Source organism: Bos mutus, chromosome 1, assembly GCF_027580195.1.
Source record: "Bos mutus isolate GX-2022 chromosome 1, NWIPB_WYAK_1.1, whole genome shotgun sequence".
Classification (NCBI taxonomy): Eukaryota; Metazoa; Chordata; class Mammalia; order Artiodactyla; family Bovidae; genus Bos; species Bos mutus.
Genome location: NC_091617.1, coordinates 45,947,393 through 45,963,885, shown reverse-complemented (window position 1 = coordinate 45,963,885; position 16,493 = coordinate 45,947,393). Strand labels below are relative to the sequence as shown.

At 37.0% G+C, this 16,493-nt stretch overlaps 1 protein-coding gene across 1 annotated transcript in view; it reads right to left on the bottom strand.

Moving 5' to 3' along the window:
• Positions 1 to 502: 502 nt before the first annotated feature.
• The window catches only part of ZPLD1 (zona pellucida like domain containing 1), a 51,428-nt gene continuing 35,437 nt past the window's right edge, over positions 503 to 16,493 (bottom strand). Inside the window, exons 5-10 of the mRNA XM_005910174.2 lie at positions 15,751 to 15,848; positions 14,257 to 14,337; positions 10,365 to 10,536; positions 8,273 to 8,381; positions 1,319 to 1,348; positions 503 to 678 (exon numbers count right to left, since the gene is read on the bottom strand). Coding sequence (XP_005910236.1) covers positions 503 to 678; positions 1,319 to 1,348; positions 8,273 to 8,381; positions 10,365 to 10,536; positions 14,257 to 14,337; positions 15,751 to 15,848 — 666 coding nt within the window. The remainder of the gene's footprint in view (positions 679 to 1,318; positions 1,349 to 8,272; positions 8,382 to 10,364; positions 10,537 to 14,256; positions 14,338 to 15,750; positions 15,849 to 16,493) is intronic.

The window sequence follows — 16,493 nt, the reverse complement described above, 5'->3', positions numbered from 1 at the left end:
GGAGGTCATAGAATGAGAAATTAAATCTCAGGTGTCCAAATTGGCTAATCCAATTAAAACCTATCCCCAAGCTGCAGTTATCTGAATAAAACAAAAAACAACTTTCATTTCAGGACTATATATGCAAATCTAAGTGCCATCACAATAATTTTTAATACTTAGGGGATAAAATGCAACAATTTTTTTTCCTATGGCCACCTTTTCTCTCCAAAACCAATAATCAAAAGAAAATTGAAATGAAATGAAATAATGACAGACCTTGTAAGATCTAAATCCTGAATGTTGTTTGCTTATTGTCAGTATACCCAGAGGTGCCATACAAATAGGGCTGACCACAAACATATGTGACAAAAGTAATATTATCAAAATTCTCTCACTATTGTTATGCTAACAAGCTACACTCTATCCAGCCTGCAAATATCAAATGCTGGCTGGCATTCAACTGCAGTCATACACTGTAGAGTCAGTGAAGCCCTTTCTCGAGAGCTGGGGCCTGTGACAGTCAGTCAAAGACTGGGTTGCGTATGCCATTCAACACCAAACTGGTGGGTGCCTTCCTATGTAACAGGGCCAGTGAGCACAGAAGAAGGGAAAAGCTTATGACTCCCAGAATGACCATTCCTGATATCAGGGCACTGGTGACAGCGTTCAGCTGAAAAGGAGGTTCATTCGGAGAACCTGCAAGTAATAAACACACTCAATAGAAAGGTCCAACATCAGGTTTATCTTAACTTATCCCAATTTATGCCTGCAAAGCCTCTGTCAGCAGTATCTTGTAGAATAATAGCATCAGACTATGCTACAATAGTAGCATCAGATTATGCTACAATTTATTTGACTTCAATTCATTACCCAAAAGTGTTAGTCACTCAGTCATGTCCAGCTCTTTGTGACTCCATGGCCTGTAGGCCTGCCAGGCTCCTCTGTCCATGGAATTCTCCAGGTAAGAATAACAGATTGGGTAGCCATTCCCTTCTCCAGGGAATTTTCCTGACCTAGGGATTGAACCTGGTCTCCTGCATCGCAGGCAGATTCTTTACAATCTGAGCTACCAGGGAAGCCCAAAGGACTGTACAATTTAGAGGCCTGGTATCCCCTGAGTAGCCAAAAATTTCACTTATAATATGTTATAAAAATTGACCAACAGATTGCATATGAGTTCAGAAATTCTCAGTGAACTGTTATTTAAAATGCAATAAACTTGTAAAACCAGAGCTCATTATATTTAGTTGATGACAGTTTTGCAACTAATTACCAAAAAATACTTAACATTTTAAAAAATTATACTTTCACTTTCAATATATTTTAATTATCTTACCAAGCTGTGAATTGTTGGTCGGTGTCTCATCTGAGGGGAAGAAGAGAGAAATGAAAGTAATATTGTGTCTCCAAATATTTACCAATGTCTAATTCTGTAATTGCTTTTCACCTATATGTCCCCTCACCTTCATCCACAAGCTCCTTGGGAAAGGCAATAATGAAAGGCTCCTAGACTCTCTGCTTTCTCATTTCCTGTTCCACATGTCCAAGATTTCTTCATCTATCCATTCCTCCATATCTATACTCTGACACTACTCTGAGTGTACAAATAAAATCGTACAACATACTATGCTAAATTCTTTCCTGCTGACTTCACTTTATTATTATATCTCTAGTCAGGTTAGTGGGGGAAGTAATTGTTAACATCTACTATTAATACATTTTTTAGAGCCGTATAACCTGCTATTTAATTCTTTTATAGAGAAATATTCATTATTTAGTGCCACTCTATTTTAAGTGATGCTGATTTTTCCATCATATTCTGCAGAAAACATCAAGTTCCCAGAAGATAAATTCATACTTAATAACTAAATGAAAGGAAAACATGACTCTTGAGCTTGAGTTGTAATTATTTGCATTTGTTAAGAGACTGAAGCTGTTGGTTCTTCACTTTTCCCTGACAAACACAGCAAATGCAGTGACCACTCTCACTTGGTTTCCCAGTTTTTGTTACCCATTTTTCAATCATATAGCAATTAACCCTTGAACTTATACAACAAGTGGATTTTATATTTGTGTTTAAACATGTGGGTGTATATGTGTGCCTGTATTATTTGAATCACAAAGTGTGTGCAGTTGGCTAGTGCTTCTGGAATATAAATATTATTATAATTAATATGTGTGTAATGCCACACAGTATACAAAGTGCTATCTCATATGTTATCACATTTATTTTCATAATTGCCATATGGTTTAGATATTATTGCTACTCCCATTTTACAGATGAAGAAACTTCCATCTGTCACAGCCTTTATAATAAACATACACTTAAATAAAAGCTTAGTTTCAGAATCCTTTTCCTAAAATAATATAAACTAGCAAGTGTGAAAAATGTTTTTAGTAAAAAGATAAATATCTCAAGTGACAAAACTCTAGGATTAATATTTGAAACAATTGATGGGAGAAGCTTGTGAGATGTTTATAAAACAGCTGATGGCATTTCTTTTCAAACATATGAGTGTTGGCAGAAATGATGGTTCTGCTGTTTGGTCCTGAAGTACAATGTCCAAAATAAATAGAGCACTCATTCATAGTATTCTTTAAATGGTGTAGTGCATTGTTATAGGACAAATAGAAAAAAATATCAGTTTTCATTATAAGACATGTTTAGGAAAATCCTTACCTCCAACTAACACTATCCTACAAGGACAACTGCTTCTCATGGAAACAGATAGGATTTGCACACTGTGATTAATTGATCCAAAAGATCCATGTTCCCAAAATGAGATGCCTCACTAGGATATGGAAGAGAATATCTAATGCTGTAAAATTCCTTTCTAAAAGTTATTCTTTGTTTAGGAATTACATTTATTTGTTATTTTAAAAAAGGTTTCTCTTAAAGAATGAAAAGCTTCCTGGTATATATCTCAAATTAAGCAAAAGTTCCATGACTGTAATGACCTATTTTTTGCACTTTCAGATTCACAGAAGAAATCAGAATATCCCCTCATCTTTTACGTTACTACCAGCACTTTTGTAAGAACAACATCCCACTTGTCACCCACGAGGACTTGGATGTGGACAAAATCTCCATGTGGAGACAGAAGTGCCGAAGGAGCTACATGCGCTGCAGGTTCCAGGACTCTGAAAAACGGAAAGCATCCTACCTTTGGCAGATGGCTGAAATCAGAATGTGTAACACTTGAATATTGTTTGCAAGTGTACTTGATACTAAATAAGGTCAGAGAGAATAAGGTTATCCGTTATCTGCTGTTTCCTGGCATTCTGCAATGTTAGGATCATTGCAATTAAAAGGAAAATCAAAGCTCTGTCTAGAAAGAGGTGGTAGTGATTTTCCAGGAACTTTCTATCACCACACATTTCAGTTTTTTTCTCACACCAACTTGGTCTTACACACTTCTACACTAAAAGTCATCTTATGGAATTTGACCAGATTGGAAATCTAAACCTGGGGAGATCTTCAAAAAAACACATAGCTAGCTGAGGACTCATAGCAGGAAAGTGATAGCAGCAATACCACAGCTGTTTAAAAGCCAGAAGTGGCAGATAAATTGTCATTCTCTGCTTTTCTCTCAGATAAGTAGCTGAAATAGATGGAAAACGTAAACATCTGTACAAAGCTATATACAGAATGAATATTCTCCTTTCTTAGCACAAGCAAACTTTTTTTTTAAGTCTTCAATTACCTATGTGGTAAAAGGAACCACATATTTCAAGTTGAGAACCTTGGAAGTTTTTACTCTCCACTGTGTCATGGAGTAGCCATTTCATCTCTACCTTTGAATTCTAAGATCCCCGAGGGCAAGGACTGTGGCCTCTTCTCTGCTTTATTTCCAGTTCCTAGAAGAGTTGCTGTCCATGGAGGGACTAAATAAATAGGCTAGAGTGAATTATTCCCTATCCATGAAACTCAATGACCCTAGTTTAACAAGTGTTTGGCTTGGACTTCTCCACAGGAATTTATATTTTAAAAAATTAGGTACTATTGTTTTTCAGTGATTGTACCTTTAAATTTCCAGAATTGTACCCCATGATAAGCATTTCCCTACCAAATAATTATAGCCTTTTAGAGCCTAAAATAAGAACATTTCATGAACTTTGAGGATTTTGAATTCTGAGGATGTATATAATTTTCTAAATCAGCTAACAAAAGATAAACAATATTGGGTAAAAAATAACCAGAATGGATTTGATTTCATTAAAATACAAACAAGACAGAAGTTCTGAGGTTTAACAACTTTTTAAACTTGATCCAAGACAGATGTCTATGGGAAGGAGTGGTTCAATGAGTAAACAGAGCAAAAATTCCAAGTATCAGAGAACTCTAAAGAGAGGAAATCATGCCTGAAATTAGACTTGCTTTTGAAAGTCACAGGATCTGCAGAGAGAAATTCTAGCTGAACTAAGGTAAAAATAAAGCGAAACTCAGGGAATAAGGTATCCCTGATCATTAAGCTGGACATTTAATTTATATAGAATTTGCCCGTGGATGGATATGGCTTGATTTTTGAGTTGCATTTGTTGTTTAGTTCCTAAGTCATGTCTAACTCTTTTGCGACCCCATGTGCTGTAGCCCACCAGGCTCCTCTAGCCATAGGATTTCTCAGGCAGGAATACTAGAGTAGGTTGCCATTTCCTTCTCCAGAGTCTACAGTGTTTACATGGAATTAAAGTTTTTTAATTGTAAGGATATTATAGTATTATAGCAAAAACATTATTGTACATGGTCCTCTAGGTAGTGAGGCCACCATGATATCCAAATAAAGACCATCCTACTGTTATTTATCAAAATCATGATAAATAAATCCACAGAGAGTGAGAAAGAAATGAAGTTTAAACATGACCCTGTGGAGCTGTACCAATAGAGAGACCAAGGTGACTAAGAGACAATCTTAGTGCTTTGGGAAATAAATGTCATCTCTGAGGTGGAAATAAGTCTCAGTTGGAAAGGAAGAAATTCAGGCATGACATCAGATGTACTGTTATCAAAAGCATTAGTTCTTTGAGGTTTTAACATAGATATTTTGGATGACTAGACATGATATGGGTGAAACTTATAAACCTGGATAGCTGGTTAGCTACAGTAGGAATAGAAACTGCTACTGGGATTTGGATATCTTAATAATTTTGATCTGTTTTTAAAATTATATTATACTGAAAGTGAAAGTGTTAGTCACTCAGTCATATCCAACTCTTTGGGACCCTATGGACTCTACCAGGCTTCTCTATCCATGGGATTCTCCAGGCAAGAATACTGAAATGGGTTGCCATTTCCTCCTCCAGGGAATCTTTCCAACCCAGGGATTGAAACTGGGTCTCCTGCATTGCAGGAGGATTTTTTACCACTGAGCCAGCAGAGAAGCCCTACATTATAATTGCAAAGTATTTAAAATTTGTTATCATTAGTATGATTTGATCCATGTAAGAAAGAAGCAAGGAGGTTAATAAGGAAGAAAGTGATCCACTTTCCTACATCTCAACATCCGCAGAGAGATGTGATTTTCAAGGTTCTTTTCTTACAACAAACTGAAATGCTCTATAGAAATAAGAATATTTTTCTTTGTGCCTACTCAAAAGCATTCATAATTATTGGCAATAAGAACTGAGTTTCCATGCAGCATAATTCTATGAGCTATTTCTGACAGCTAGAGATAAGAATTGGGCCTCTGACAAACCACAAACCAGTCATTTTCAAACCATTCAAAATATTCCAAATTATCAAAGAGGATGAACTAAGTTTGAAATTTTATATTTAATAAATTCATGAATTTTTTAAATGGCCTATTAGTTTGTTTGCTTTTTTTAATTACTAATATGTCTACACAAACACAAAGAGGTAAATAATTAAAGCAATTATCTGGATTTTTCAGAACCAAGTGACTTTTTTCCTAATTATCTCTTTCAGATGAAACTTTCTTTTCACTTTGGGATAGGAGGTATGGGAGAAAAGGTAAAGATAATCTAATTGAAACATAATAATAACCTATGCCTAATATAAAATGGAGAAAAATGATTACCATATAATCCAAATCAGAACTCCACTTTTCTTTTTAGACAAATTTAGAACAATAGAGTTAGATAGAATCTGAAAGTCCACTTTTTCAAAACTTTTATTTTAAAAATAAAGAAATAAAGAAACATTTTCCCAGGGAAGTGAAGTAATATCCCAAGTCCTACATCTTATTAGGACATAAGCTGAACTAGAACCAATTTTTCAGACTTCAGTGTGTGTTATTTATAATGCATGTCTGTTTCATCCAACTCAGCAGTCCCCAAACTTTTGGCACCAGGGACCAGTTTCATCGAAGACAATTTTTCCATGGACCATGGTTGGAATAGGAGCATGGTTTCTGGATGAGTCAAGAGAAATACATTTATTGTGTACTTTATTTTTATTATTATTATTATATCAGCTTTACCTCAGATCTACTTCAGGCATTAGATCCCAGAGGCTGGGGAATCCTGATCCAAGTAATTCTGGATGTCTCTGAGTTCACATTCATAAAAGCAGTATCCCTTTGGAGAGTGTTTGTAAGTGTATGTGTATGGACGCACATGCACAGATAATTGTATATATGAGAATGTATTATATAAACAACTGTGGCCATTAGATTCAAGAGCACAAATGTGTGTACTGGTAGGGGTATTTACATACTATTACTATTCAGGATCCTGGAAGGAAGCAATTGGTATTCAAACTGGTAATTTAAGGAGATTTAATAGGACAGTCCTTCTAGTCAAGGCTATGGTTTTTCCAGTGGTCATGTATGGATGTGAAAGTTGGACTGTGAAGAAAGCTGAGCGCCGAAGAATTGGTGCTTTTGAACTGTGGTGTTGGAGAAGACTCTTGAGAGTCCCTTAGACTGCAAGGAGATCCAACCGGTCCATTCTCAATACTGGATGCTTGGGGCTAGTGCACTGGGACGACCCAGAGGGATGGTATGGGGAGGGAGGAGGGAGAAGGGTTCAGGATGGGGAGCACATGTATACCTGTGATGGATTCATTTTGATATTTGGCAAAACTAATACAATTATGTAAAGTTTAAAAATAAAATAAAATAAAAAAAAAAAAAAAAAAAAGATCAGCTCTGGGTGTTCTTTGAAAGGAATGATGCTAAAGCTGAAACTCCAGTACTTTGGCCACCTCATGTGAAGAGTTGACTCATTGGAAAAGACCCTGATGTTGGGAGGGATTGGGGGCAGGAGGAGAAGGGGACGACAGAGGATGAGATGGCTGGATGGCATCACCGACTCGATGGACATGAGTTTGGGTGAACTCCGGGAGTTGGTGATGGACAGGGAGGCCTGGCGTGCTGCAATTCATGGGGTCACAAAGAGTCGGACACGACTGAGCAACTGAACTGAACCGACTAGGACAATTTATAAAGATGGGGGCTTCCCTGATAGCTCAGTTGGCAAAGAATTGCCTGCAATGTGGGAGACCCTGATTTGATTCCTGGGTTGGGAAAATCCCCTGGAGAAGGGATAGGCTACCTACTCCAGTGTTCCTGGGCTTAACGTGTGGCTCAGCTGGTAAAACATCTGCCTGCAATGTGGGAGACCTGGGTTCAATCCCTAGGTTGGGAAGATCCCCTGGAGAAGGGAAAGGATACTCACTCCAGTATTCTGGCATGGAAAATTCCATGAACAATCCATGGGGTCGCAAAGAGTAGGACAGGACTGAGAGATTTTCACTTCACTCACTTTATAAAGATGGAGGGAATTCACAAGAGAAAGTCAAGTTACTAGGACTATGGGTTAAAGGGAGAGATTCCAGAACTCTGAGAGAGTAGTTGAATGGAGACTGTTGTCTGGTGGGAGCCATGTGAACCTCACACCCATCCTCTGACAGTGCCACCTATGGGTCTAGTCCAACCAGAAACTATACTTGGCAAGGCATCCATCCAGCAGATGCAGTTCACAGAGATAAGTGTTTTAGGTCAGAGAGGGGCTGGGAAGGGCAGAGTAGATCTGGATGGGCAAATGAAACATGTCCAAAAGCGTACTGTGTGTGTGTGTTTGTGTATGTGTGTGTGTGTTTGTGTATGTGTGTGTGTATGTGTGAAGGGAAATGTGGTAAAGACAATATTGCCCTTTGTGAGTCAGTTGAATAAAGAGGAAACTACCATGAAATTAAAGTTGTCTAGCAATTTATCTTGTCTCACAGTTAATTAATGCTATTTAGGAACTATTTTGAGTTATGCCTATAAGCCAAAGAACAAGCCGTTTTGGAACCATCTATTACTACACACAAAAGGAGGCGCACTCTTACCACTCCGAGTAATGATGGGACCCGCAGAGAGTACGGCGTTTCCAGAAATACTCTGGGGATTCAGAGTGGTCCTCCTCCCCACATCTCGCCTTTCTCTGTGGCCGCAAACCTAAGGAGTTAATGAAAAGAAGTGAAATTCCACACCAGCACTAAATTGGTTCTTTATGGCCATTTGGAAAGCAGATTCTTTTAGAAGAGATACCACATGTTTAATTTTATTCAGTTACTTCTGTGCATTTAATTACTTTGCATATAACTGCTACAGTGTTTCTTATCCTGGCTTAGGCCACATTTCTTATTTCCTTCTGATGTAATTGTGCATCACCTCATTAATTTACATAGCTCAACAGCTCTCCTGAAAAAGAGATGTGTTTATCAAACTTTTCTACTTTTATTTCTCTCAAGCCTTTAATAAATTTTTCCCTGAAAAATTGGTCAGCACAGAGCCAAGGAAATGCAGACTCTTCATTTAACCCCACCTGATACAGAATGAATATAATCAATGATTGTAAAGAAATACATGAATTTGAGCACACATATAAACACATTAAAGCTTGTTGTTGTTCAGCCGCTCAGTCATGCCTAACTCTTTGTGACCCCATGGACTGCAGCACCCAAGGCTTCCCTTGTCTTTCACCATCTCCCAGAGCTTGCTCAAACTCATGTCCATTGAGTTAGTGATGCCATCCAAACATCTCGTCCTCTGTTGTCCCCTTCTCCTGCCTTCAATCTTTCCCAGCATCAGAGTCTTTTCCAATGAGTCAGCTCTTTGGATCAGGTGGCCAAAGTATTGGAGCTTCAGCCTCAGCATCAATCCTTCCAATGAATAGTCAGGATTGATTTCCTTTAGGATTAACTGGTTGGATCTCCTTGCAGTCCAAGGGACTCTCAAGAGTCTTCTCCAACACCACAGTTCAAAAGCATCAACTCTTCAGCACTCAGCTCTCACATTCATATATGACTACTGAAAAAAACATAGCGTTGACTATACAGACATTAAAGCTATTTTAAATCAAAAAAAAATGGCTGCATTTTTCTCAGGTTAATATTGAGTTTGTGTGTGTATTCTCAGTCATTTAGTCATGTCCAACTCTCCAATCCTATGGACTGTAGCCCACCAAGCTCCTCTGCCCAGGGAATTTTCCAGGCAAGAATACCAGATTGGCTTGCCATTATTTAATCCATGTTAATATTGGTATGATCCTAGAGGGCCTATCAGAAATAGAATTTTATTTCTTCACTAGTAAATGGGTGTATATTTTAGTGGCAGCTATATGAGCTTCCCTGGTGGCTCAGATAGTAAAGAATCTGCCTGCAATGCTGGAGACCCAGGTTTCAATCCCTGGATAGGCAAGACCCCCTGAAAAAGGAAATGGCTACTCATTCCAGTAATTTTGCATGGCGAACTCTATGGACAGAGGAGTTTACTGGGCTACAGCCCATGGGATTGCAGAGTCGAACATGACTGAGTGACTAACAGATATGTAGTACAGATCCACATCTTTTATAGTTTTTATCTTTTAATACCAGGGATTCCCTGGCCATCTGGTCAATCAACCTTTCTAGTGCCAGTGCTGCCCCCACCACAGGCTTGCCCATCATCCTCTGATCTTCTCCGTAGCCCTACTGAGACTGGAAGTTCGCAGGTTACTCTGTTTCTTGTGTCTGTGCTTTGACCATCCTTTGGTGTAGAATGTCTCTGTCTTCAAAATCACATCTCTTCAATCAAGTCTCTCATCTTCTTCTGTTTCACCTCTCTCACAATGATGAATAGTGCCTTTTGCTACAACGCATATATATGTCTGCCTTTGCATCATAACATTTTGTCATATTTTATTCCTTGACTATCTCATGCTTATAACAATTAAGCTAATTAAATTCAGAATTCATGCACGCATCTCTGTATTCCCAGTATAATGCTTGGCACAAAGTAGGTATTCAAGACATCTTTACTGGATGAATGAAAAAATTGTACTTCAAACTATCTGACCTGATGCATATTCACTTTCTATGTAGAAATAAGTTCCTAACACTTGATAACCTTCAGCTTAGTTTAATACAACAGTTCAGAATAAAGTTATCAAAAACCTACTGGCATGAGGAAGGGGCAGTCATCAGCTCTGCAGAGCTTGGTAACGCAGTGCAGGAAGACAGTAGACATTTTCTGATTCTTGTGTTTCACAAATCGGAACACTTCAAAAGAAAAGCGGCCCCGCTGGCTTCTGCCGTTTTCAATGACGGTAGTTTGAGGATCTTTGTCACAGCTGCATGTTAGAGAAAGTGACAACAATTAATACTGGAAAGTACGAACCCACCATGACTTGTACATTAATTTCTGCAATATTAAGAGGGTTTCCCCAGCGCCCATTACATTAAGAGCTAACAAAATTATGCCGTGTTACAGATTTGTAATAGGAAAATAAGCTAACTCAACAGAAGTAGGAGTGACATAGTTCATAAAATTTAAACAAATCAGTTTATGATTACAATATTTCTGCCAAATTTTAGAGGAATCATACCCTTATATGTTGAAAAATCCAAACAGCATAAAATATACAAAGTAAAACATCTATCTTTGCCCTTGTCCATGCCCTTGCACGCCCACACACAAACCTGCCTGAGGTGATCTCACATGTTACTGCAGCCTCACAGGACATATGCAAGTAGAAACAGAAGCCATATTCTCAATGTTCCCCTCTTCTTAAACAAATCATAGCAAACTCTCTATATTGTTTTGTATCTTGCCTTTTTAAAGTTTAACAATGTAACTTAGAGATCTCTCTGTATCAATAGAGACCCTCCTTCATCTTTTCTCACAGTTGTATACTATTTCATCATGCACATGTGCTGGAGTTGACAAAACCTGTGTCCCATGTATATTTCCTTGCTTTGTTTTGAATCTTTTGAATTTTACAAATAATAATGAACAGCATTACAATGCATCATTTGGAAAATGTGCAGGGTTATCTTATCTTATATATATATATCTTACATATATCCTTATATGTCTGTAAGGATCATTCAACAGACTTTGCCATATTGCCCTAAGTATTGCCACATTTTGTACTGTCCCAGTAATGTATAAAAAATACTTAATTTCCCTCAGAGCTATATCAACAAAGTATATGCATAAAATTCTGGATTATTCCCTATTTGACAGGGACAATAAACCATCATCATGTAATATTATTTCAGCTTTTTGTTAATGTGAATGGATATGTGCATTTATCATATATATTAGAGCCATTCGTATTTCTTTATCTGAAATTTGTTTATGTTTTTTGCCCAAATTTTAATTGTATTATTGGCCTTTCCTTTCTGATTCCTTTAAATCCTTGGTTTTTAAGAAATGTGGTTCCTTGTTTGTTATATAAATTGTGAATTGTTTTACTTTGTTGCTTGGCTTTGGCCAGTCCTCACTGTGTGTGTGTGTCTGTGTGTGCATTTGCCTATGTACATATGTTTGAGAAATTTTATTTTTATATAATTTAACTTTAAATGTTTTATTTTATGGCTTCTAGTATGTGGGCTAAAGATGATTTTCCATACTCCAAAGTTCTAATGATATTTTGCATTTTCTCTCCCATCACTTTTAAATCTGTAGTTTTTACATTTAAATTAATAATCCATTTAAAGTTTATCATGGTATAATGAGCAAAGTACAGATCTCATACTTTATTTTTCTTATGATTATCTACTGCCCTGCACTGTTTTTAAAACTCTCTGTCAATCCCACTGATTTGCATATTATCGCACTCTATTGGGATTTCTTTGGAAGGAATGATGCTAAAGCTGAAACTCCAGTACTTTGGCCACTTCATGCGAAGAGTTGACTCATTGGAAAAGACTCTGATGCTGGGAGGGATTGGAGGCAGGAGGAGAAGGGGAAGACAGAGGATGAGATGGCTGGATGGCATCACTGACTCGATGGACGTGAGTCTGAGTGAACTCCGGGAGTTGGTGATGGACAGGGAGGCCTGGCGTGCTGTGATTCATGGGGTCGCAAAGAGTTGGACACGACTGAGCGACTGAACTGAACTGACTGATCACCTAATAAATGACCATGCTTTGGATCTATTTTCAACTGAGTATTGTAAATTTTTATCTACGTGTCTAGCCTCACATAATATCATACTTCTTAATAACTTTAGAGTGTCTATTAACTGCAACCTCTGGTAGTATCATATCCTTCTCATTTCCTTGTAGATTTCCCCCTCTCTTTTGTATTTTATAAATTTTTTGTTCATCTGTTTTTTCTCGATTCAGTTAGCTTATGAGTCTCTGTCCTTGTAGGTGTGCATTTCTCCAGGCTGTTTCTAGGTTCTACGGCACTGGCACCCTCAGCATTCACTTTTCTTCCCCACTTCTCCTGCCACCTCTTCCCACACCACTTCCTCCCAGCCTTTTCCTATACTGTATGTTTTGGTCTTATTAACTAATTTTATCAACACTAACAAATATTTTGTAATTTCTAGGTTTTCTTTTCGTCCTAATCTCACTGAAAATGTCATTTGGGGAACGATTTCGGTCTCTATAGTTTCCAAGAAGAAAACTGAAAGAACTAAGCTGAAACAATAGTCATACTAGAAGTCTAACGATCATATTCCAGATTATAATATGCAATGATTATAGAAATTGTGAAATTTCTATAGATTATAGAAAAACAAAAATGTCAAAGCAAAATGATCCACAATCTCATTGTGCATACATAACCATGGTGAATCTTTTGATGTATTAATATTTCCTTACACTCTTTTCTATAATATATAAATGAGGTCAATTGTACAATTGTGTATGCTAATTCTTTCATTTCATATTTTAATACATTTAAATTGTAAACAACCACATATTTATAAAGATAGGACTATCGAGAAGACAGAAGGGAAAGAGATAAAATAGAACAAATCTTTTTTTCTATTTTATAAATAACTTTGTGTGATTATAATGCCTACGTGAGCTTTCAACTTGCTGCTTCTCCATAATTCGCCTACCCCTTTCCTTGCTGCTGAACATGCAGTTGGTTCCTATTTTTACTATTCTAAATAGCACTGATAGACAAGAAGATGATAAATACTTTTAGAATATGCTTCCTAACTCACAAATGTAGAATCAAAAGATATGAAATCTTTTAAGAATTTTTTTTAAGGATATTGTTTCCCAAAAATGTTAACCAAATGAACACTTCCAGCAATAGGATGAGTGTCAGTTTGATCATACACTCTGAGTAGCACCTTAACCTTGATTAACCAATAAAATTTATTCTTTTGATTTCCCATCATATTATTCCCATCATGTGTCAATAAGCAGCAGTGATCAGAGCCAACTGTATTTTATAAGCATGATTAGAAGCCATTGCTTGACTCTCAAGTCTGTTCTCCTGTCAGATAAAAAAGCTGAAAAGGAACTAGGATGATTGAATGTTTTTATGATCCATGTCCCTTTTTCCCAAATGTAGATTACGTTCACTCTATCACTGTCTATTGGGGAATGAAGTCAAAGTTATTGCATCTGATTTAAAAAAAAAAAGTGGTAGGTTTTCATTTTAAATGCTGATAAATGAAGAAAAGCATTATGGGGTCTAAATTATCTAGACCATTACTTTAATTTTACTCTCCTTTTGACATACCATGAGACAGTCTAGTTTCATAAAAATAGTCACTGCCTTTCTCTTATTGCCAATAATCTCTTAACCATGCTTTTCCTAAGACAATGAAATATTCCCGTATGACCTAAACATGAATAAAACATCTTTGATGTGCCAAACTTACTTGTAACTTTCATCCAACAATAGCCCTTTCAGCATTTCATGTTGAAAACTGTTCTCCACGTTTACACTTCCAACTATATTTTAATTTTTGTTCAGAATGTTCAGAACTTTAAATTTAAAAGCTATAAAAGTACCTTGTAATTCATCTGTCTTCAATTTTCTATTGGAATTATCTACAATTGAATTATTGCTATCAATACAAGACTTAGACACCTACCTAAGGAAGAGATCATATCGAGTATCATCATTTGGGTTCCCTGATGGGGTCGTGTAGCAATAATCCATTAAGACATTCCATCTGCAAGGAAAAGGGAGAATAATCTAGAGTCAGAGTCTCCTTTGGATATTAGTTATTAACCCAAAGGAAGCAGATATTCACAAACATTTACTCCAGGGAATATAGTTGTTTAACTAATTATTTCCTGAGACTTCTAGTTTAATAAAATGTTCTCCTAAACTCAGAATGTTTAAAAGTCTGCAACAGATTGCCATTGCACATCAACTATCACATAAAACCAAGAACAGAAATGCCAAGAAGACAAAAAGGGAGAAGGCAAAGTAGAACCAAATTTCTCAAGACCACCAATCTCTTCAGGATGCAAAGTTTAAATAATAATATACGAGAAACCCAAAATAAATCATATGCATGTTACAATTTTTTATTAAGGTAGAACTGGATCTTTACTTTTGAATTTCCTTTCAATTTTGATCATCCTGGATTTTCTAAGAATCAGACGAAATGACTTATTTGGTTATTTTGAAGAGATGTTTCTGGGGATTGTTAAATATATTTGTGGGCCAGAGTTCTTTTGTTATTTTAAATAAACATTTATTGAATATTAGCACAAACATAGGATGGCTTCCCCTGTGGCTCAGCAATTAAGAATCCACCTGTAAAGCAGAAAATGCAGGAGATGCAGGTGCAATTCCTGGGTCAGGAAGATCCCTTGGATGAGGGCATGGCAATCCATTCCAGTATTCTTTCCTGGAGAATCCCATGAACAGAAGAGCTTGGTGGGCTATAGTCCATAGGGTCACAAAGAGTCGGACATGACTAGAGCAATTGAGCACGCGGACACACACACATAGAAAATGTGTACATAGAAAATGTACAGACCACGTGTTCACAAAATTACTGTATCTGACTAATCACCTTTCAATGAAAAAGCAGAATATTCTGGTATCCCAGAGCTCTCCCCATGCCCTCTTCCCATCACTATCTCTCCTTCTTTAAGGGAAAAAATGTTATTTTCCAATTAATGACTTAAAGTATCACCCTTTAATCCTATAATTTATTTCTATTTATTAGGCATTCCTAAATGATGCGGCAATGACAATATTTTTTTTGTGAATAAGCTAACTTTATGATTCATCAGGCTTTGCTGCTGCTAAGTCGCTTCAGTCGTGTCCGACTCTGTGCGACCCCATAGACGGCAGCCCACCAGGCTCCCCCGTCCCTGGGATTCTCCAGGCAAGAACACTGGAGTGAGTTGCCATTTCCTTCTCCAATGCATGAAAGTGAAAAGTGAAAGTGAAGTCGCTCAGTCGTGTCCGACTCTTCTCGATCCCATGGACTGCAGCCTACCAGGCTCCTCCTTCCATGGGATCTTCCACGCAAGAGTATTGGAGTGGGGTGCCATTGCCTTCTCCAACATCAGGCTTTAGGCAGCCAAAATGTATTAACCAACAAAAGATGGGAGCTTGAAATTACCTGCCATCCAGATTAGTGGCTTGTACAGCTGCAAATACTTTGGTTTTCAAAGGTAGTCCTATACTTGGGATAATTAACTGCTGATTGTAGGTCGAATCCTAATGATAAAAAATAAATAAGCAATTAACCCGTCATTGCCTTCCCAACAACAGCACGTTTACTTAAGACAATAATGGCCTATTAAAAAAAAAGAGAGAGCAAATCAACATAAATTTACTGAACCATCTCCTAAAAGGACCTAGTTAATCCTCTAGTTTTTGGCAGAACTGTTCTTAAATCATATCCAAGTAACAAACTCACTTCCATGCATAAATCTTTTCATGTCCATAGTTTATCATTTATGATGATTAATGTTCAATGTATTTAAATTACATGCAATGGTTACTAGTAAGAGGTTAGTATTTAGTTTGGCTAATATTCAACTATCACTATTCAGTTTATTTAAATTCATATTTCATTTATTTAAATTATATTAGTAGCTAATATTCAGTTTATTTAAATTATATCTGCTTCAGTTTAAGCCCTTTGCCACTGGAGTTGTAAATCTTTGTACTCTTAATAATCTCTCATTAACCCAAAGTCACTTATCTCGCAATTTTAAATTACAATAATTTAACTGAAAACAAAAACAAAAAAGGGACCAGTGTGTTCTCCAAGTTGCCAAAAATGCATGCCATGGAATTCCTGTACTAGATAACGTGGTGAGGACTTACAGAAGGGTGTCTTAGGGCTTAATTTCTACC